Source organism: Hemitrygon akajei, chromosome 7 (genome assembly GCF_048418815.1).
Source record: "Hemitrygon akajei chromosome 7, sHemAka1.3, whole genome shotgun sequence".
In the NCBI taxonomy this organism is placed as follows: Eukaryota; Metazoa; Chordata; class Chondrichthyes; order Myliobatiformes; family Dasyatidae; genus Hemitrygon; species Hemitrygon akajei.
Genome location: NC_133130.1, coordinates 31,975,401 through 31,997,766, shown reverse-complemented (window position 1 = coordinate 31,997,766; position 22,366 = coordinate 31,975,401). Strand labels below are relative to the sequence as shown.

The following is a 22,366-nucleotide window of genomic DNA, read 5'->3' as shown; positions in this document are numbered from 1 at the left end:
TGAATCGGGGTGAGGGTCGCGTATACAGCAGGAGTACTGCTGTCCGCTAAAACCCTCCCCCCCCGACAAAATCATTGATGTTTTAGCATCTAAGTGTAGTTCAGGTGGCCTGTCCCCCCCCCCCCCCGCCTCTGTCCCGCGTTGCTGTGCCCTTTGCCGTGACCGCATTTGACATCTTGCTGCTCTTTCGTTTATTGCAATCTCCACTTGACGATTGTCAGCATCTTTTAATATGTATGCATAAATGAGATTTTAAAACAAGATCCTTTTTTATTTCCTCCCCCTGGTGAGAATTCAGGAATCCCAAGGCACATCTTGCTATGGCGCAAGGAAATAATTATGGGCAGAATGCGAGTAACAACGGAACGGCGGACGAATCGCCCAACATGCTGGTGTACAGAAAGGTAGGCAAGTGAGTGAGTGAGTGAAGTGTATGGGTGTGTGTGTGTGTGTGTGTGTGTGAGAGAGAGAGAGAGAGAGACGTGTGTTAGAAGATATACCGGCTTGCTGAAGCCACAGCATTGTTTGGGTTTCTGCAGTTTTGTGTCTCCTCGGGCGGGTGGCTGGAATCCCAGTAGTGGAGCTCGGGCAGTCAGACTGATGGATTTCCAGCCGCCTGTGGATCGATTTGAGCATCGTGCCGTTAATTTCTGCTATTGGCAGTTGACGAAATAAAAACACTATTTCTTTAAAAGCCATCTTTTAAAAGTATGCTGCGGTGTGCCCCGCGGCGGAGCCTGGGCTGGAGATAGCTTGCTGGGGGAGCTGGAAATCTCCCGGAGCTTTGGGCTCGCTGGCTCTCCGGCGACGGTGCTGGATTGACAGGTGGCCAGGTTGCAGAGCAACTCTGAGTCAGACCTGGCACAACTCTTCATCTCGCCATATGCCGGTGAACGAGCCGGTGTGTAACTTCAATATTCGAGGAGTGAGGTTGTTGTCCAGGTGTTACCGCCGCAGAACGATGGTCAATTACGTGCTCGCGACAAAAGAAGACTTCTGTGTGTGCTCTTCATGAATTACATAATCTGATGTGATGTTTAGAGCACTGTTTTGCTTACATAGGCTTACAGTTTAGGTTATTTAAACATGTTTTTAACATTGTCTGGAGTGGAAGATATTCTTCCCAGTTAGATAATTTAAACCAATGCATTTTTGCAGCTGAGTACGATGTCATTCACTAGCTTAAATATTGTTGAATTATATTAAGTATTGTTTAAATTTCATATAAAGCAAATGTCCTGAACCTTAATTTTAACAACTTGTATACATAACGGGCCTTATGTAGTAAAGAGGGGGTACCGAGAGATTGAGTGCAAGGAAACAAAAGTAATTCAGAAGGAAAGATTAAAGTGCAAGGTTTTATTTTCGTCACTTTTGAACACAAAGTAAAATATAACAGGGTAAGTTGGTTCTGATATTTGTTGAAAAATCAGCTGCTGCTTGGCTGCAATGTAAAGTGGTAAATAAGGACTTTTACCACACTGGGTATATTACCTAGTAATTGGATTTCTGTTTGCATGCATGGACACTTCACAATGGTAACACTTAAACTCCAATTCTGCAAAGCTTGTTTGGCAACATGCTGAGAACAGACAGCCTTGAGAGTGATATTACTTGTCTAGGGGATGTGACATCCTTTCTAAGTTCATCATGATTAGTGGGAGGAGAGCAAATATAGCTTTAGTATAATCTAAAGCAAGGGTTCCCACCGTGGGCTCCTCAGATAATGGGAGGGATCCCCTGATCTAAACTAAAATAGAAAATACCTGAATACTCAGCAGGTCAGGCAGCATATGTGGAGAGAGAAAAAGAGTTAATGTTTTAGGTGCCTGATTTTTCAGAAGACTGTTTCATCGGCCTGAAATGTTAACTCAGGTTTGGTCTTGACAAATGTTGTTTTAACTTCTAAGTCGTTCCAACATGATTAACATTAGAGTCATTATGACTTATGTTGATACTCTTCAGTAGACAATAGAAAACAAGCTATTGTAACTATGGAAAACTCGTGTGCCTAGCATTTCTATATAAAATTAACTACAATCAAGAGCATTTATTGTTTTGTTTTTGAATTAGTCCATGCACAGAAGTACCTAGAATAAACATTCCCTACATTAGCCCATGCCTGGCTTTCCTTATCTCTCTCAATCAGCAAAATCCCCTGTTTCTTTTAATATTCAGCCATTTCTCAAATCAATGTGTACTGTTTGTCTCAAGCATTCCCTCTGGCAGCAGGGCCCACATTCTGAACACTCACTGTATCCAATGCAATGCTGATATCCTCTGGAATATCTGTCCCTTTTTTGTAACAGGTGATTTTAGGTGCAATGGAAGTGGAATTGGTTCACAAACTGTATATGCAGAATCATGTGTAGCACAGGTCTGTTGAAACCTGCATTGCCTTTCTGAGCTTGAGTATTTCAGTCATTAAATCTGTACAGTTGAATGTGTGTTCCATCAGCAGTGGCATACCCCAGCGACACCGCAGTTTACACCGACCATCACCTCGTTTCAGATAGTTTGCAATGGATTCCCATTGGATTTTTGCACAAATTTTTGGTGCTTTCAGTTTGCTAAGATTTGCAGGGAGTGATATGGCTGGTGCCTGACTACATCGATTTTTTAGGAATCAGCTGATCTCAGACATGGGCATATTAGTAGGCCTTTCACTTGGAATGAACAGAGGGAACATGCAGGTACAGAAAGATTTAGGAATGCCAATCATTTGCAGCCCTTTCATTCATATTGAAAAAACGTAAGACAAGTTGCATGGCAAATATTTTATGCAGACATGTCTTCACCGTCTAAGAATATACTTGTGATAGAATGTCTCCAAGAAAATTCACTAGAGTGATTCCTGGGTCAGGAGAAAAGATCAACTTGAAAGCTCCCATACACTCAGAAATTCAGAATGAGAGGTGATCTCATTGAAACACATACACTATACAGTAATTCTTAAACAGGTAGATGATGTGTCTGAAGAAACATGGGTTGTGGTCTCATAATATGAGGTCAGGCATTCAGAACTGGGATAAGTAGAAACATCTCCCATAGAGTTTCCTTCTATGTTGAGGAAACTGAGAAATATGGATTACTGCAGACATGCAGTGCTGAGGTGAAAGATTAACAATTGTTCCATGAAAGAGCAGATATGAGGGCTGAAAGCCCTACCCCAGCTTGTAGTTCTTATATTGTTATCTGACCGCTGAATAATAAATGAGCACAGTAGAGGTCTGTACATTTATACTAGTATGTATATTACATTTATGTTTAGAATGTCCCCGCAGAAAGAGTACAGTTTAATGCCTTCACCTCCCCATTTTTCACTATTAATTAATTTATGACCTCCTTAATTTTCCTACCAAGTATCTTAGGTTTATTTATTTTATTTTTCTTTATTTAGAGAAACAATGCCAGAACAGGTCCTTCTGGCCGAATGAGACCATTCTGCCCGGTCACACCCACGTGACCAATTAACCTACTAAACCACGTACGTCTTCGGAATGTGGGGGCAACTGGAGCACCCAGATGGAAACCATGCAGTCATCGGGAGAACATCCCTACATTCAGTGGTGGGAATTGAACCCCGGGCTGCTCTGCTGTAACAGTATTATGCTAACAACAATGTTACCATTCTACACTTGCTTACTTGTCTTGAGTTTTACTTGCTAATTTTATCCCTCTCTACAAATTTATTTATGACATTTTATGATTTGCTTTAATCCTTGTCATTGTTTAATGCTCCATTTTGCCAAATTCAGTACCTAAATCATTCACAACTTTAGAAATTTTGCCTTTGATGTCATCATTTAATCTTTTAAAAATGTAATATATGAACTGCAGTAGTCTGATGGGGGAACCACACATCCCAACTTTTAGAACTTTAAAATGCTATCATTTTTCTCTTTCTTCTCTTGTCTATTTTGAAAGTGGCTATATATCCATCTTTTGAATAGATACTTGATGCTGTATTTATTTACCTGTTCCATAATATTCAAACACATATTTGAGTTCTGGAGGAATGTCGCCTACTGCAGTATCTGTATGTACTCTTACTGTTACTGCTTCTGAGATACCTATGAGGCTGATCAACCCACATTTTCCTGCTAAAATATATACCAATTATACAGTATTGTATCTTGGTTCCTGACTATCTTGCCTATGAAATTTTTAATAGAAATTTCATTATTTTACTTCCCCAGTATTGGTATAATGATGGCCCTTTAGTTTCCTGGACATGTTCTACTGTTTTATTTAAAGCAGGGGTGATTTATCTACTGATTTTTCTGGCATTGTACCATTGCATAACAAAGTATTAATAATGTGTAATAGTGTTTCTGTTATATTGTTCCTTGATTTTTATATGAAGTGAAATTTATTTCCTTAGAGCTACGGTTTTTATCTTCTGTTCTGGCGTTATGGTCAGCAGAGTCATCATCGGTTCCTCCGCTGTACTGTTCTATTTTCCATGTCCCAAGTTTTATGTTGTTCTTCGAGTTAGATTAATTTATTTAGGATTGCTCTTCTTAATTTTAAATCCTGTCCTCTGATAAATTATTCTAATCTGTCTCAGTGCTGAACACTGAACCAAAATATTTATTTAGTATTTCTTCTCTTAATCTATCAGTTCCTGTTACTTCATCCCATTAGGATTTTGCTTTCTTATTCAAATACAATGTTATTGCTGTTCTCTGTACTTTGACAGTTTAATTTTGTGGTCCATTTTTGTTATCCCAAGGCCTTTATTTTAACCTCATCTAATCTCTTTGCTTTCTCTCTTTTCATGCTTGTCTTTTGGCATGGCGATACAGCAGCTAGTGCTGCTGCCTCACAGCTTCATGGATCAAGGTCTGATCCATCATTTTAATAGGTGGGGGGGAAATTGAAACACCTTTCATAAACCCACACCATAACAGGGGATATGTATTAAACTCCACACAGTCAACACTTAGGTTCAGGATCAAGACTGGAAAAATTTTTCAAGGTAAAAGAAGAACAAACTAAACAAAATCAAAAACAGGACATTAAGGAAAAGGCTGTGCTCTATGTTGACAAGGTCTCATTAGTGTACTTCTGTTGCGATTTAGAAAGTTGCAGTATCTATCTCTTAATTCAGGATAAAGCTACTCAGCCCATCTACAAATTGTTCTTTGGCCATGAACTCAGGTGCTGACATTGTGACATTTACGTCTTCTCCCTCTGACCAAGTGGGTTTCTGAAAGATGATCTGATTTGCTCCCACGTCCCAATGACATGCTGGTGGATAAGTTACACCAGGTAGTCCTGGTGTATAATTGAGGACTCGATACATTGTGTGTGGCTTGTCTCAGCACATCAGTGTTTCATCACTAGATGCAGTGCTGAGTCCAGTATTTAGCCAGGAAGCACAACACCTTACCTCTAGGTCATCTCAAACATTTATATTTGCCACTTGTACCTAAAAATGTGAGACTTTCTAAGCTGCAGAATACAGTAACCAGCAATTCTCCATGGAATATTCCTATAGTCTAATACTTCTGCCTTACTTTTGTCATTTTTACTTAATATTGTAAGCTGCAATTGTCTTGATATACGAAAAAAAATGTTCATTGGATCAAACATCATCTGTAAAGAGAGAAACAATGACGATGCTTCAGGCTGATTGTTAGCAATCAACCATCTTTTAAGTTGCAGAGAAGTCCGGGAGAGATGAAAGGGAATGGGGAGAGCAAAGGAAAATGAATGATACAAGTGGTGCTGTTGCTGCTTACAGAGGATTGTGAAGGCTTGTTAATTGCAGTTGATTTATCTGTAGATGATCAAACTGGAGGGAAATGAATAAGGACAGGGAGTGGAAAGAAGAAACAAATGCCAGAGTTGCTGGAAATAGAATATAAAATAATTTGAGAAATGCTCAGCAGATCAGCAGCTTCTGGACAGAGAAAAAAATTGAGTTAATGGTACGGCTGATGACCTTCCATTGGAATTGGATGCTTCCAATACAAACTGGAAACTCAGTGTATCTGAAGTTGTTTATTTCAATGTTGAGAACCTGAGCGCTGCAGCACACCATTCTTTGTTCACAAACACTGCGTTCAGTTGCCGTGATGGCAATCGAAGCATTCACTTCCCCTTGCTGCATAGCCTATCACATCCATTCCTGTTGTCTTCTGTACTTCCCTTTGCACCTTGAAACATGTTCATTTTATACCTTTCCCCAGTACTGGTGAAAAGTCATAGACTTGTAATATTACCTCTGTTCCTGTCTCCTTGGAAATGAGCCTGACTGGATGAGCATTTCTAATATTTTTAGTTTGAATTTCAGATTTCCATCTTCTATGATTTACTCCTTAATGAGGTATTACTTCTACTTTTGATGCGTTCTTCATCATTGGATCCAGTGATAATTTTACCCTTGCTGGAAATCTTGCACACATTGATTGATTTCTCATTCCCCGCCATTCCATTGTTTTGTGGTCCACTGTTAGATGCCATCCCTTTTAATGTGATTAATCCTTCATTGTCTTTCATTTCTCTCCATATGGTTTGATTTTCTGCCAATTTGATACCCGTTTCTACCTTTTTAATGTCTTCTTTTCTGCTGATTTCATGGAATCTTTTCAGGTTATTTTTCCCATGCTCTTTTCAAAATGCATTAGATTCTGTATTGTTTAATTCCTCATCCTGATTTTTCTGTAGCCTAGTTTCAAATAATCACTCATATACCTGATTCCTTTCAGCATACTATTGCCTGTAGTTCTGTTTTTTTTTAAAGTAAGCACTCCGTTCATTATTAAGAAGGTTAAAAAAGAAAGATGAAATGTTTATATTATGCCTAATCCTAAAAAAGAATAAAATATGATTTGTACTTAAAGTGCTTCTGCCTTAAAATGTGACTGTTTACACCAACAACTTATCAAGAAAAAATATACGGACTGACATTCCACTATACAGAAACTATATTTCAGTCTTCAATCAATACGATAAAACCCACTATCACTGCTCTGAATACCAGGTGAATCATTTGTAGGTGTGTTGACTGGCAGTCATTGATGTGAACCAAATGTTTACATTAATAGAGAGGAATAAGAGAGTTATTTTCTTCTTTTGAAAAGAAATCATTATTGACACTTTCTTTGTAGAATTTTATGTCTGCCAAGTAAAATAGATGTGTCCTTACAAATTTCTTGACAATGATTTTTTATAAACCTGAGATCACATGTGGCAACATTAGGAAAGAAGTGATTCAAATGTAATGCTGCCTTTACACTGCTCAAGCACCCTGAAAGCTTCTTAATTGGTTGCCCTTTGCTTATTCAGCTGTGCTTTGCATGGAACCTCACAAACTGCACTTGAATAAGGTACATACAAAGCCCACTTTAGTGCTAGGGCCATAGAGGTCCCAGCAGATGGCAACCTGGCAATGTTATTGTCAACTGAATCAAATGAATGCATTTCCATGACTGATAAATAGTATTGGTGAGATGGCCACATATGATAATTCACTTGCTGTTAGAGTATTTTCTTTAAAATACATCCCTGCATTATACAATGAAAGCACATATAATGAGGAAGGATTATTAATGATATATTGGAATTTAAAGTAATTATTTTCCATCAGTTTCCCGTAAACTATTTCCTGAATAATGTTTAAATTTAATAATACATCACATTCAATGTAACAATTTGGAAATAAATGTAAGTGCATAGAAAGAAACTATGAATGTTAGTGAAAGTTTCAATATTCTTTCATCATTTTGCAAAATGTTCCTTATTATCAGTAATGTAACATCTCGAATGTACATTCATTTTAGTCCCAAGATAATGACACAGCTCTTGTAATTCTCTCCCTTCTTATAAAGGTGAGAAACAAATAAATTAGCATTGAAATCTTTACTGGGACATCCTATAAAAAATTGTGGGAGGTGTTCCCTTGGGATAGTCTTAGCTATGTACTCAAATTAGAATTTGTGTTCAATTTGACTGTACTGAGAAGAAAGGAACAATGCTAATTGAACTACAGATATTTCTTGTCAGGAATCGAAAATAAACTGTCACCAGCATAGGTTCAAATGTGGCATGTTGATAGGGACATAACCCTCTTCTCAATACTAGCATCAGACAGGAGGTAGAGAGCTCTTAGGTCCCATACCACCAGGTTCAGGAGCAGTTACTACCTTACAACGATCAGACTCCTGAATCAGCATGGATTACATCATTCACCACCACTCTGAACTTATTCCATGACCCACAGACTCACTTTCAAGGACTCTTTACAGCTCATGTTTTCAGTATTATTTTTACTTCCATTGTTTATCTTCTTTTGCACATTCATGTTTGTCAGTCTTTTTCTGTTTGTGTAGTACTTCATAAAATTCTGTTGTGTTTCTTCCTGTATATGCCTGCAAGAAAATAAATTTCAATGTAGCATATAGTAAATATACGGTACATACTAAGATAATAAATATAGTTTGAACTTTGAACTTCAACTTAGGTGATCTACTCTGCAAGCACTTTGTGTTCAAAGACCTGAGAGGGTAGACAGTAACCTGGTGATTTTCTATTTCTTAGCATATCTGTATGATTCAATTGGATTCTGTCTAATGTAACAATGTCAGAAAAATCAATATATTTCATTTGGGTTGGTCCATAGAAGTGTATACATTTATTTGACAAACAAGGTTAGGTTTTAAGAAAAATATTCAGACTTTAGTTCTTTCTCTAATTGTCATTTTTTTAACACTTTGTAAAGTTAATTTTGTACAGGAAGCCATTGGAGTATTTGGTAGGTTGGCTGTAAAATCTAAAAGTGAAAGTACATTCTACTTGAATGAGAAAGTTTGCATAAATTATGGTCAACTGTAAATGTGTTACTTCCATCAAGTTTTTTGAGGGAGGTGAGATTTAAACGATGAGTCCTGATGAATAGTCTCGGACCAAAACATTGACTACTTATTCCTTTTCATAGGTGCTGCCTGACCTGCTGAGTTTCCCTGGCATTTTGTATGTGCTATTCTGAATTTCCAACATCTGCAGAATCCCTTTGTGCTTGAGGATTAAACCATCTAATCCTGGTGCACGTACTGGCAATGAGGGTGATGATACCATCAATATTGTCCATTTTCCTCCACAGATGCTGCCTGACCAATTGGGTTACTCCAGAATATTGCATAGTGCTTCTACTAATGATCATGCTGACATCTCAGAAGGATAAATCATTCTGTCTGTAGAAACCTAGCTAAATGGTAAAGTGTTCACCCACAGCAGGACAGCAGATGATAAGGATGTGTGTGGACATACAGGTTATACAGCATATTACAACATGTGTGATATTCAGGCTCTGTAATGAGTAACAATCCAAGGAGACAGAACATAAATTAATCTGTCAGTTTTGTGTCAATCTCCTACATTGACCTTGCTTGTAAATTTATAGTCAGCAATGAGGAATTACTGAATTTCTGCATTGCAAGTGGAATGTCACTATGGCATTGTTACTAATATCACTTATTTACCCCAGCTACTAAACACTTGCAAATTCAATAGTTAACACTATACAACTATGATTCGATGATAAAGACTTTTCAACTCATAATTTTCTTGTCAAGTGATTTGATAATTGCAAGGAAAGGTTAATTCAGTTATTTTGTAGCTTTTGCAAATCCTTTTTGGAGATCTGCCGTGTAAATACTAATAGAAACAAAGCATTTGAAGTTAAACAGTTAAGTGAGCCAAACCTGGCAATAAATTAATTTCTATTCCTAGGCTGACAAAACCCCAGCAGTTCTGAGGTAAGGAGTCGTGATGAAGGAGTTCAAGATGCATTTGGTGTCCTTAATGAATATATATCAGATTCAGTTCTATTGCGCAGCTGTGTTGGCCTTTCCAACAGGAGTCCTTTCAGGACCACTGGTGGGATTCACTTTGGGGTTGCCAAAAGGAGCCAGGTGCATCTTCATCCTTAATTTTATTTATTTACTCATTTAGGGATACAGCGCAAGCGATGCCACCCAGCACCCCCCGAAACGCCTGACTTAACCCTAACCTAATCACGGGATAGTTTACAATGACCAGTTAGGTTCATACCTGGTAAGTCTCTGGACTGTGGGAGAAAACCCACAGATTCCACAGGTAGGGCATACAGACTCCTTACGGACGATGCTGGCATGGAATTCCAAGCTCCAATTGTTATGTGATCCCCCTGCATTCTTCTGTAATAGTGTGGTGTTAAATATTACATTATCATGGCACCCAATCAAATCCTTCTCAGTCTTACACCAAGCATTTTCAATGAGTGCCACTATCTGTGCAGACATATGGCCTTCGCTGCAGAGTTCAACCACTATAGTGAATGGGAGGAACAAAATTTTCACTTCTATTCATCAATATAATGATTGACCTCTATGAAGGTCTATACTGCACAACCAGAAATAATTTAACTAGTAGACATTAAGTTAAAGCTACTTTATTAACAATGAGTACTAGTATATTAGGAGCATAATCTTCATTAAAAATTATATTTTCCTCTTATTTTTGATGCATTCCTTTTTTCACTGGAGAAGTCTATTTGAACTAATCTCAGTTAACCACTTTCCCGATCAATTGGATGTCTGAGAGGGAGAAGTTAAAGTGAGGTATATCAGTATTACAGTGGAGTAAAGGGCTCTTAAAGGACGAATAAAGAAGCAATTTTGGGACCCTTATCTAAGAAAGGAGGTGCTGGCAAAGGAGAGGATCCAGAGGAGGTTCACGAAATGGGAATGAAAAGTTTAACACATGAAGAGAGTTTAATGGCTCTGGGCTTGTACTCGCTGGAGTTTCGAAGAATGTGGATTCGTATTGAAACCTATCAGATTTTGATAGTGAATGTGGAGAAGATGTTTCCCATAGTGGGTGAATCCGGGACTGCAGTACACAGCCTCGGACTAGAGGGACTTGCATTTAGAACAGGGATAAGGAGAAATTTCTTTAGCCAGAGGGTGGAGAATCTGTGAAATTCATTGCCATGGATGGCTGTGGCAGCGAAGTCATTGAGTATATTTAAAGCGGTGAGTGATAAGTTCTTGATTAGTCAGGGTATCAAAGACTACAGGGAGAAGAGAGGGGGGTTGAGAGGGATAATAAATTAGCACTGATGGATACTACTGAGACTGGGTGGGACTACATCTGGAGATCATGGGTTAAGCATGAAAGGTGCAATGTTTAAGGGGAACATGAGGGGGATCTTCTTCATTCAGATTGTGTTGTGTGTGAAATGAACTGCCAGTGGAAGTGGTGGATGCAGGTTCAATTTCAACATGTAAGAGAAATTTGGATAGATCCATGGATGGGACTGGTACAGAGGGCTATGGGTGCAGGTTGATGGGACTAGGGAAATTATTTGTTCAGCATGGACTAGATGGCCTGAAAGGCCTTTTCCTGTGCTGTAGTGTGCTATGACTCTAGGACGCTCCTACAGAGGAGAGATGAGGAGGAATTTCTTTTGCCAGAAGGTGGTGAATCTGTAGAAGGCAAATTGTTTAGTATATTCAAAGTGGAGGTTGGTAGGTTCATGATTAATCAGGGTGTCATGGTTACAGGCAGAAGGCAGAAGAATGGGGTTGAGAGGATAATAAATAAACCTTGATGGAGTGATAGAGCAGACTTGATGGGCCAAGTGGCCTTATTCTGGTCCTATGTCTTATTGTCTTAAGGATGTGAGCTCATAGCATGAATACACTTTGTACACAGGAATCTCTGTACACTGTCCAGCATATCTAAATTGTTTTAGGTAGTTATGGATAGCCACAGTTTGCGCATCAATTGACAAAATGTTAAAAAAAATATTTTAAATGAGGATGTTTAAGGCTAAAAATATTGTTTTTGACATTGAGAAGTTTTTCTTTAACAAGTAGCAATGGAGTAGAAAATAATATGTGATCATCCTCATGTGAACTTGTTAACAAATTTTATTTTATTTTTTTTGCTACATTTCATATTTTTGGCTTTGAGATAGATTCCAAAGTAGCCATCATGTTTGTGAAAAGGTATCTTTATATATACTGACTCATTAATAAATTAAACATCTGCAGGAACATCCATCCAACTTAAATATGTCATGGAGGATTACACATCCTTGAAGGTCCTTTGAAATATCTGAAACTTGGTGTTTCCTTAGTGAACAATTAGCATTTAGTTTCACGGTCTCTTTTTTGTCTTGATCCTTCAAACGTTCAGCATTATCTGACATGTATACCACTTTGATTGTGCATGAACCTGTCAAGTAGGTGTTATAGTTTAATACTCTATCCCAGAAACCAAACCAGTACCTAACTCAACGCCTTGCACTTAAACATCATCACCTAAAGGTGATCACTTTTAGAGTTTGTCAATTGATGTGCAAAAGATGACAATTCATAAGACCATAAGACATAGGAGCAGAATTAGGCTGTTTGGCCCATCGAGCCTGTTCTGCCATTTTATCATGAATGATCCATTTTTCCTCTAAGGCCCATTTTAAAATACCTAAGTTTAGATATACTGTGCAGTGTTTGGTGATTTCTGTGTATGCAAAGTGTATCTGATTGAAACATATAAGATTATTAAGGGATTGGACACACTGGAGGCAGGAAGCATGTTCCCGCTGATGGGTGAGTCCAGAACTAGAGGCCACAGTTTTAAGAATAAGGGGTAGGCCATTTAGAACAGAGATGCGGAAAATCTTTTTCACCCAGGGAGTGGTGGATATGTGGAATGCCCTGCCTCTGAAGGCAGTGGAGGCCAAATCTCTGGATGCATTCAAGAGAGAGTTAGATAGAGCTCTTATAGATAGCGGGGTCAAGGGATATGGGGAGCGGGCAGGAATGGGGTACTGATTGTGTATGATCAGCCATGATCACAGTGAATGGCAGTGCTGGCTAGAAGGGCCGAATGGCCTACTCCTGCACCTACTGTCTATTGTCTATTGATGCTATGAGTTCATGTCCATCTGATCAGGAGAGCAGTTAATGGAGATTGATTCAAATCGGCTTACTTGTGCAGTAAAAAGAGGGATGCATTAATAAGAGAAAAATATATTTGTTCCATGAAGAAATGCGTCAGCAATTCACTAATGTTCACAATTAATAAAGTAGATTTAACATAATGTCTACAATTTATTTGTGCAAGTGCACCTCCTCATAGATGGAGTACTCGGTAAGGCTCTGAAAAATTATGCCAACCAACTGATGAGGGGATTCAAAGACATCTTCAATCTCTCATTGTTATGGTCAGAAATTCCCACCTGCTTCAAAAGGGCAATAATTATACCAGTGCCCAAGAAGAGCAGTGTGACCTGCTTTAACAGCTATCATATTAACCATATAACCATATAACAATTACAGCACAGAAACAGGCCATCTCGGCCCTTCTAGTCCATGCCAAACGCTTACACTCACCTAGTCCTACTGGCCCGCACTCAGCCCATAATCCTCCATTCCTTTCCTGTCCATATACTTATCCAATTTTACTTTAAATGACAATACCGAACCTGCCTCTACCATCCAGAAGCACTCACATCTACGGTGATGAAATGCTTTGAGAGGTCTGTCATGGCTAAAATCAACACCTGTCTCAGGAAGGACCTGGGCCCATTGCAATTTGCCTATTGCTACAATAGGTCTACAGCAGACATGATCTCAATAGCTCGCTACATGGTCTTGGATCTCCTGGACAATGCAAATACCTTTGTCAGTTTATTGGCTATAGCTTAGCATTTAACAGCATCATTCCTACAGTCATGATCAGAAAGCTACAGAACCTAGCCTCTGATTCTCCCTCTGAAACTGTATCCTTGACTTCCTAACCAGGAGACCACAATCTGTGCCGATTGGAAATAACATCATCACTTCACTGACAATCAACACCGGCACACCACAGGGGTGTGTGCTTAGCCCACTGCTCTACTTTTTGTTATCAGTTTAGAGTTTTGCACGTGTCACCAAGTCTTGCTGTTACATTTTGACACATCTCACAGTGACCACTAGGGGACATCTTCCCCCAATGATGCAAGACTTAATCAGTCACTTGGTCCTTTCCTCTTTAAGATCAAGGATAACTTTCTTTGTTCCTGGTGTTGGGGGTTCTTGAAAGGGTAATTAGGACAACATAGGAACCATAGACTATTCCATAGGTGGGTCTGAGGATTCCTGAAGGTGTGGTTGGTTGGGTAGTTAATGAGGTGCTATGAAACTTCCGGTGTTATGTATGAGTATTGGAAGCATAGCAGTTAGTGTGAAGCTATTACAACTTGCAGTATTCAGAGTTCGGAGTTCAATTTTGGTACTATCTGTAAGGAATTTCTACATTCTCCCCACAAACCGTGTGGCTTTCCTCTGCGTGTTCAGATTTCCTCTGACAGTCCAAAGACATACTGTTTAGTAGCTTAATTGGTCATTGTAAATTATCCTGTGATTACATTAGTGTTAAATAAGTGAGCTGATGGTTGGGGTGGCTCATGGTGCCGTGCACTGTATCTCTAAGTAAATAAATTATGCATAGATTATCTTGTATTTGTTATATCTTCCTGCAAGTATTTTTGATTTTCATTGTACCTGTACCTCACTGTACTTGTGCACACGACAGCAGCTTGATTGACTAGATGTTATCCAGGGTTTCTTTGTCCATTTGTCTTGCAAACAGTCCAGCAGCCAGTATTTCTGTCAATAATTCTGTTCCTTTTTTTTTCTATCTTCCCATTGTGAACAAGGCACCATCTGCTTTGCTCATTTTGAGCCCTTCTTAACATCAAAGTTTCATCAGGTCTCCCTGGAAATCAGAATTGAAGTAAGCAACTTAGCACAGCACTTCCATTCAATCAAAATTCATAGCTATTTATTTTGTTTTAGCAATTTAACCTTTTATTGCTATTGATGGTTGATTTAAGAAACATCAGGCTCCAACCAAATCCTTAGTATTTTATCTAATGTGCAAATCAAGAAAGACAATTGAAACTTAGCAATGTGGGCATGGTGATACACCTTGTCAACTTCAATTTGTCTTTAAAAAATAGGTAGGAGCATAAATGTATTTCTATTACCTGATTGGTTCTCTGTTCCACATCATTAATTACAGATGGACAATTTAGCACAAACACCGATTTTGTTTGAGATTCTGCCCTATGGAATGGAGAATAATATACTTCATATTAATAATCACTTAATCAAAGTTTGTCACCATTCACAGTGCAGCTTTTCTGTTTCACGCTAAAATTTGGAATAAAGGAATAAATTTATCAGCCAGTATATCTTCCAGCTTTTGCTGAAGAGCGGCAAGCTGTAGTTAAGAGATTATTAAGGGAGTGTGCTCTATAGGCCCAGGCAAGGTAGGCCTGTCACTTCTTGGAGTAGGACTGGTCAGGCTGACTATCATGATTGTTACACGCACTGCATAACATTGCTATAGTCGAGTATTTTCTGCCGTGTTGTACACTATTTTAATAGATGGGAAGTAATGCCCAGACAAGTAATGTGTTCACAATGATAAAATGAATACAGGCACAGAGAATCATGGACTTACAGCCCAATCACAGCATGGAAGGAGGCTGCTAGTCTCTTCAAATCTGTATTGGTCTTTGTAACAGGAATCCTGTTGATCTCATCCATCTCTCCCCTCTTAGAACATAAGGCACAGGAATTTTTGGCCTATTGAGTCTGATGGCTGATTTATCATCTCTCTCAACCCCACTCCCCTGCCTTCTTCCTGTAACCTTTGACACCATTAATAATCAATAATTTATCAAACTCTACTTTAAATATGCCCAATGAATTGGCCTCCACAGCTGTCTGTGGCAATGAATTCCACAGATTCACTACCCTCGGGCTAAAGAAATAGCTCCTCATCTCTGTTCTAAAAAGATATTCCTGTATTCTGAGGCTGTGCTCTCTGGTTCTAAGATTAAGATTAATGTAGTTTAATGTCATTTCCTGTGCACAAGTGTAAGGAGAATGAACTAGTTGCCACCCCAGATCCGATGGTGCTCAAAAAATCTATAAAAGATAAAGAACACAAAATACACACACAATAAATATACAGTTGAAGTCAGAAGTTTACATACACCTTGGCCAAATACAATTAAACTCAATTTTTCACAATTCCTGACATTTAATCCCAAAAAAATTCCCTGTCTTAGGTCAGTTAGGATCACTACTTTATTTTGAGAATGTGAAATGTCAGAATAATAGTAGAGAGAATAATTTATTTCAGCTGTTATTTCTTTCATCACTTTCCCAGTGGGTCAAAAGTTTACATACACTTTGTTAGTATTTGGTAGCATTGCCTTTAAATTATTTAAATTAGGTCAAACATTTTGGGTAGCCTTCCACAAGCTTCTCACAGTAAGTTGCTGGAATTTTGTTCCATTCCTCCAGACAGAACTGGTGTAACTGAGTCAGGTTTGTAGGCCTCCTTGCTCACACATGCTTTTTCAGTTCTGCCCACAAATTTTCTATCGGATTGAGGTCATGGCTTTGTGATGGCCACTCCAATACCTTGACTTTGTTGTCCTTAAGCAATTTTGCCACAACTTTGGAGGTATGCTTGGGGTCATTATCCATTTGGAAGACCCATTTGCGACCGAGCTTTAACTTCCTGCCTGATGTCTTGAGAAGCTGCTTCAATATATCCACATAATTTTCCTTCCTCATGAGGCCATCTATTTTGTGAAGTGTACCAGTCCCTCCTGCAGCAAAGCACCCTCACAACATGATGCTGCCACCCCCATGCTTCACGGTTGGGATGGTGTTCTTCGGCTTGCAAGCCTTTTTCCTCCAAACATAACGATGGTCATTATGGCCAAACAGTTCAATTTTTGTTTAATCAGACCAAGGACATTTCTCCAAAAAGTAAGATCTTTGTCCCCATGTGCACTTACAAACTGTAGTCTGGCTTTTTTATGGCAGTTTTATAGCAGTGGCTTCTTCCTTGATGAGCAGCCTTTCAGGTTATGACGATATAGGACTCATTTTACTGTGGATATAGATAATTGTCTACCTGTTTCCTCCAGCAGCTTCACAAGGTCCTTTGCTGTTGTTCTGGGATTGATTTGCACTTTTCACACCAAAGTAAGTACATCTCCTTCCTGCGTGGTATGATGGCTGCGTAGTCCTATGGTGTTTATACTTGCAGAAGAAAGGAAACTATAGGCCAGTTAGTCTAACCTCAGTGGTCGGGAGGATGTTGGAGTCGATTATAAAAGGTGAGGTCTCAGGGTACTTGGAGGCACATGGTAAAATACGCCATAATCAGCATAGTTTCCTCAAGGGAAAAGGTTGCCTGACAGATCAATTAGAATTCTTTGAAGAAATAGCAAGCAGGATAGACAAAGGAGAATCAATTGAGTCAGTGGTGAGGAAGCCAAATTCAATGTTAGGATTCATTTCAAGAAGACCGGAATATAAAAGCAAGGATGTAATGTTGAGACTTTATTGAGCACTGGTGAGGCCTCAATTGAAGTATTGTGAGCAATTTTGGGCCCCTTATCTTAAAAAGAATGTGCTGAAATTGGAGAAAAAGAGGTTCACAAAAATGATTCCAGGATTGAATGGCTTATGATATGAAGAGTGTTTGATGTCTCTGGGCCTGTATTGACTGGAATTCAGAAGAAGAAACCTATCAAATGGTGAATCACCCTGACAGAGTGAATGTGGAGAGGATGGTTCCTAAGATGGAAAGTCTAAGACCAGAGGACACAGACCCAGAAGAGAGGGGTGTCCCTTTAGAATGGAGATGAAGAGAAATTTATTTAGCTAGAGAGTGGTGAAACTGTGGAACTCTTTGCCGTAGGCAGCTGTGGATGCCAAGTATTTATGTATATTTAAGGCCGACATTGATAGATTCTTGCTTGGTCAGGGCGTGGAGGAGTGTGGGGAAAAGGCAGGAGATTGGGGCTAAGAGAAATATTGGAGGGCCATGATGGAATGGTGGTGCAGACTCAATGTGAAAATAGCCTAATTCTGCTCCTATGTCTTATGGCCTTATGAACTCAGGCAGTGAATTCCAGAGTCAAACCATTCACTGTGTCATACTTCACCTTTTGTCCTATCATACTCCCAGCAAACACCGTAAGTTTTAAACAGATATAGATGTATGAGCAGGATGATGGCGTGTCCAAGGATCACACCATTTTTTTCCTTTTTTTTTTGTTTTTGAATCAAAAGTACAATTAATTACACTTGGAATCCTAATTAATCATTTTTGCCTGCTTCATAACAGCATTGTTATGTATAATGCTATTCCCCAGCCCACCCCCACATTTTTCTTCCACTTCTTTCTGTGAGAACAAATATTTGATTTTCAGCAATATTCTAACACGAAAAAAATCTGAGCACACTATCTGTGTTATCTCTAAAGACAATTGGGGAAAATGCAAACAAAAAATGGCAGGTAGCTGAAGATCAGGGAGCCAGTGTAGGGGATTATCAATTGGCATATTGTTGTAGCATAGATATTCTCATTGTTTATCTTGAATGATATGAACATTGGTAGACATGCTACTGCATGTACAAGAGCAGGAAATTTATGGTGAACTTTTATAAAACACTGATTCAGATACAGTTTGAGTATTGCTCTCACTTATGGACAACACAATTGTAGAAAAATGTAAAGGTCTTAAAATAGTGTACTGAAGAAATTAGAATGATTGCAGGACTTTAGTAAAATGGTGGGGGACTGAAAAAGTTGGGATTTGTTCTCCTTGAAACAGAAAAGATTGTGAGGGAATCTAGCAGGATATAAAATCTTGGTGTATTTAAAGAAGGAAGATAGAGTGCAACTGTTTTCACTGGTGAAAACATGAAGGAGTAGAGAACAGAATGAAGATGAGTGGCATAAGAAAGAAAAATGACGTGAGGAAAATTTTCATCACACAGAATGTTGTTCGAATCAGAATTATGAAGACGGATTTAGTTCTGTTTTGTCTGTTAAAGTGATGGAATTTGAGAATTTTTTCATGTCAGCCACATGTATTCTGGAAAAGTACTAGCTCATAGTACGTTTTATTTCTTCGAACTAATGGTAACTGTACTGTGAACAGTAAGTGCAGCATATTAAATTAGAAGCAGCTCAAGAATTTCTCTACTTCATTGAAAAGTAGTGTTGGGGGTCCTGGATAGCTGGGAAGGAGGAGCTAATGATTCAATTGTTGTAGCTCCAGTCATAAGAGAAGTAGAGGTTGTTGATGGATGCAGAAGACTGAGCCAGTGCAAAATGTATATGGTTTTCTTATGTATTAAATGATTTTAAAATAGTCTTTCACTCTCCAAAAAGTAAGTGTTCTTAGTGACCAATGGTGGACTAACGTCTGATTCAAGGTCAAAAGTGTTTGTCTGATCTTTTAACATGGCTTAATCCAGCAACACAAAAGGCAAAAACTCTGAAATCAGTCATCCCAGGAATGCACCTTTTGACATTGTGATCAGCCTGATTTTGTACTACATTGCAAAGTGTGCTCCTTTGCTTTAAAGAAATCCTCTATAGAAGATTCAGTTCTGAAATACTAATATTTGACTATGTAGAACTGGGAGTGATTGTTTTCCATGCATATTCTTACTAATGAATTGTTTGCAAGCATGAGCATAACTGAGCTCATGTCACTAAGTATTTTGGTCATAAGGTGAATTTTTAATCATATATCTATATTAACCCCCAAGGGTGCCACCGACTACTTAATTCACATATTGTTGCTGAAGTAAACTCTACAACAAAGTGTAAAGCTACTTAGCTGTTATGAGACCTTTATTCATGGCTCCATTAAGTTCAGGTGGCTAAAATAAGGACTTAAAGGATAACACGTGTATTATTTCTAATTTTTCTTGTTCATAGGTATAGTGTAGAGGCAATGTATGGTTTCTATGACTATTGAAAAAAAGACTGACTCCACTGCAATAGCGGATCCCGGTTTTCCACACAAAGTCCCAAAATGTGAAAATATACTGTATCTACAGTGAACATGTATGTTTTCTGGTGTGCTAGCTGACATATCACCTACCAGACCACCAACCCACCAATCGGCAACAAGAAGAAAAAAACAGAAAACTGAAGGGGAGCAATATAAACTACAGTCCAATAATGACATAAATGTCAAAATTTCGAGAACATCCTCCTGTCATAATTGAGGAGAGTGGCCGCACAAACTGCACACAAAATCACAAGAGACTTTGAATAGGCTGGAGTAACACACACAAAATGCAGGACAGGCAACATCTATATAGAGGAATAAACAGTCGACCTTTAGATGGTGTTCCATTTAGAACAGAGCTGAGGAGGAATTTTTTTAGCCACTACTGACACTAGTTCTTTCTTCTAAATGTATTTTGTTAGTTAAATTTAGTTTTCCTAGTTGGTATGGTGGGAGTCAAACCCGACCAATAGGTTAGGTCTCTAACTCTGGTAACGACCATTGAGCTATTGTAGTATTACCACTGCAAAATAACCACCAAAATGTTTTTCATTTTAAAAGATGTTTTATTTATGGACAAGAGTATTCATTGCCAATCTGAAATTAAGATCCATGTTGTTCCAGTTGAATGAAGGGTGGCAAAACTTCAATTCCAAGTTGTTGAATTGCCTGAACTCTTACGCAGGGGACTTGAAAGACTGAGTGATGATGGAAGAAAACTCATCAATTCCAGCCACAAGTGTGTCCTAGCCAGACTAAAAATCTTTCATCCGATTAGCTTGCTTGTATGTACTTGTGTCAACAGTGCGTGGAAAAGTCTGATTCTACATGGCCATAGTTTATTCTTTCCAACATCTCCCCTCTATGAACAACATTTTATATTTTATCCAGAAAATGAATTATAAATTTATTTTAGGAAAAGCTTAAAAAGTACTTTGCATTGATTGACGAAATATTGCCATGGAAACCAGTTGCTGAAACATGTTGTAGGCACCTGTTTATTCATGAATAGTGTACTCTGATGTCAAGAAATGGCACTTGTGACTGATCAAGAGCAGCTTGATGATTTGCAAGTGTTGGTTTGTTATAAAAATACATTTATTTACACAAGGTCTGTTTTAAGTTAATCAGGAAACAGCTGAGATAGTCCTGTATGTAGTGACTCCAAACTTTGAGTGTAAATTCCACCCCAAGTCACACAACACAATGATAGTATTAAACTGCTGTCAACATAATGGTGAAGTTAAGAGTGCTTGGCATTATTAATGTTCAAATGCCATTGCAAATTTATACGAGGATAGAGATGCAATTAAGTGTAGAAATTGGAAATTTGTTGTGTTCACTTCATAAAAATGGACTCTGGCATTAAATGGTGTGAATACTTGGTAATTGCACAATATAAATTAATATTGCTGCAGAAATTGAGTCATATCAAGTCTAAATCACTTTTTACTGAGCTAAGTGTCATTTATTCTGGTTAAAGGGAATGAAGACCATAGGTCTTTGGAGAAGAATAAGACCATTGGACCCATCGAGTCTGCTCCGCCACTTCATCATGGCTGATCCATTTCCCTCTCAACCCTATTCTCCTGCCTTTTCCCTGTAACCTTTCACACCCTGACCTATCAAGAATCTATCAGCATCTGGCTTGAAGGCACCCAATGACCTAGCCTCTGCAGCCACCTTTGGCAATGAATTCCCAATTCCCTTTGCAACTCGGATTTTTGAATTTTCTGTCCATTTACAAAATAGTCTATGCTTTTATTCCTTCTACAAAAGTGCATGATCATACACTTCCCTACATTGTGTTCCATGTTCCACTTGGTTGTCCATTCTCCTAATCGGTCTAATTCCTTCTGTAGCCTCCCTGCATCCTCAATTAATGTGAAGTAACATGGGGAATTTTATTTGTTATGTTATGAGTTTTAGAATTGATTTTCTAGTTCTCTTTCTGCAACTGGCCAAACGTTGAATTTTGAAATTCCCTTCTCAGTCTTTGATCTGACTAGGTACCACACACACACTTTGAATGATGCAGGGAGGGGAGGAAAGTGTAATGTTCAAATTTATAAATGTAAGGAATTCATAAGAAACTTTGTCCAGCAGAGCTTTGCTTAAAGTGGGAAAAATGTAAAAGATTATGGCCCTGAGAGTTTAAAGATGAAAGAAAGGTATGTTTACAGTCACATGTTCCAAATGTGTAATATATTATTGCATGTACATTGTTCTTTGCTTCCAAAATTTGTTTCACTGAAACTAATTGACCTAAGTGTCAGAAGCAGAGCAAACTGCTATTTCATCTGTTTGATGCATGCCTCGAAGGATGAATTTCTACAATCAGTTGACTGGTATAGACATTCATCTCTGGGGTGATGCAATGAAACAGCCAAAAGAGCTTCTGCTTTCCAGCTCCAGCAGCCCGAGTTCAATCCTTACCTTGGTAATATCTATGGGGATTTCCCTGTCACCATGTGAGTTTCT

The 22,366-nt window shown here is 38.6% G+C and overlaps 1 protein-coding gene across 3 annotated transcripts in view; it reads left to right on the top strand.

Annotated features, from left to right (window-relative positions):
- LOC140730328 (regulator of G-protein signaling 7) overlaps positions 1 to 22,366 on the top strand; it is a 463,821-nt gene that overhangs the window by 683 nt on the left and 440,772 nt on the right. For 2 of the 3 annotated variants that reach the window (XM_073050595.1, XM_073050593.1), the window contains exon 2: positions 299 to 404. In XM_073050595.1, coding sequence (XP_072906696.1) covers positions 321 to 404 — 84 coding nt within the window. In that variant the 5' untranslated portion in view covers positions 299 to 320. Of the gene's footprint in view, positions 1 to 291; positions 405 to 22,366 lie in introns of all 3 variants that reach the window. The other variant, XM_073050594.1, reaches the window with a different exon arrangement.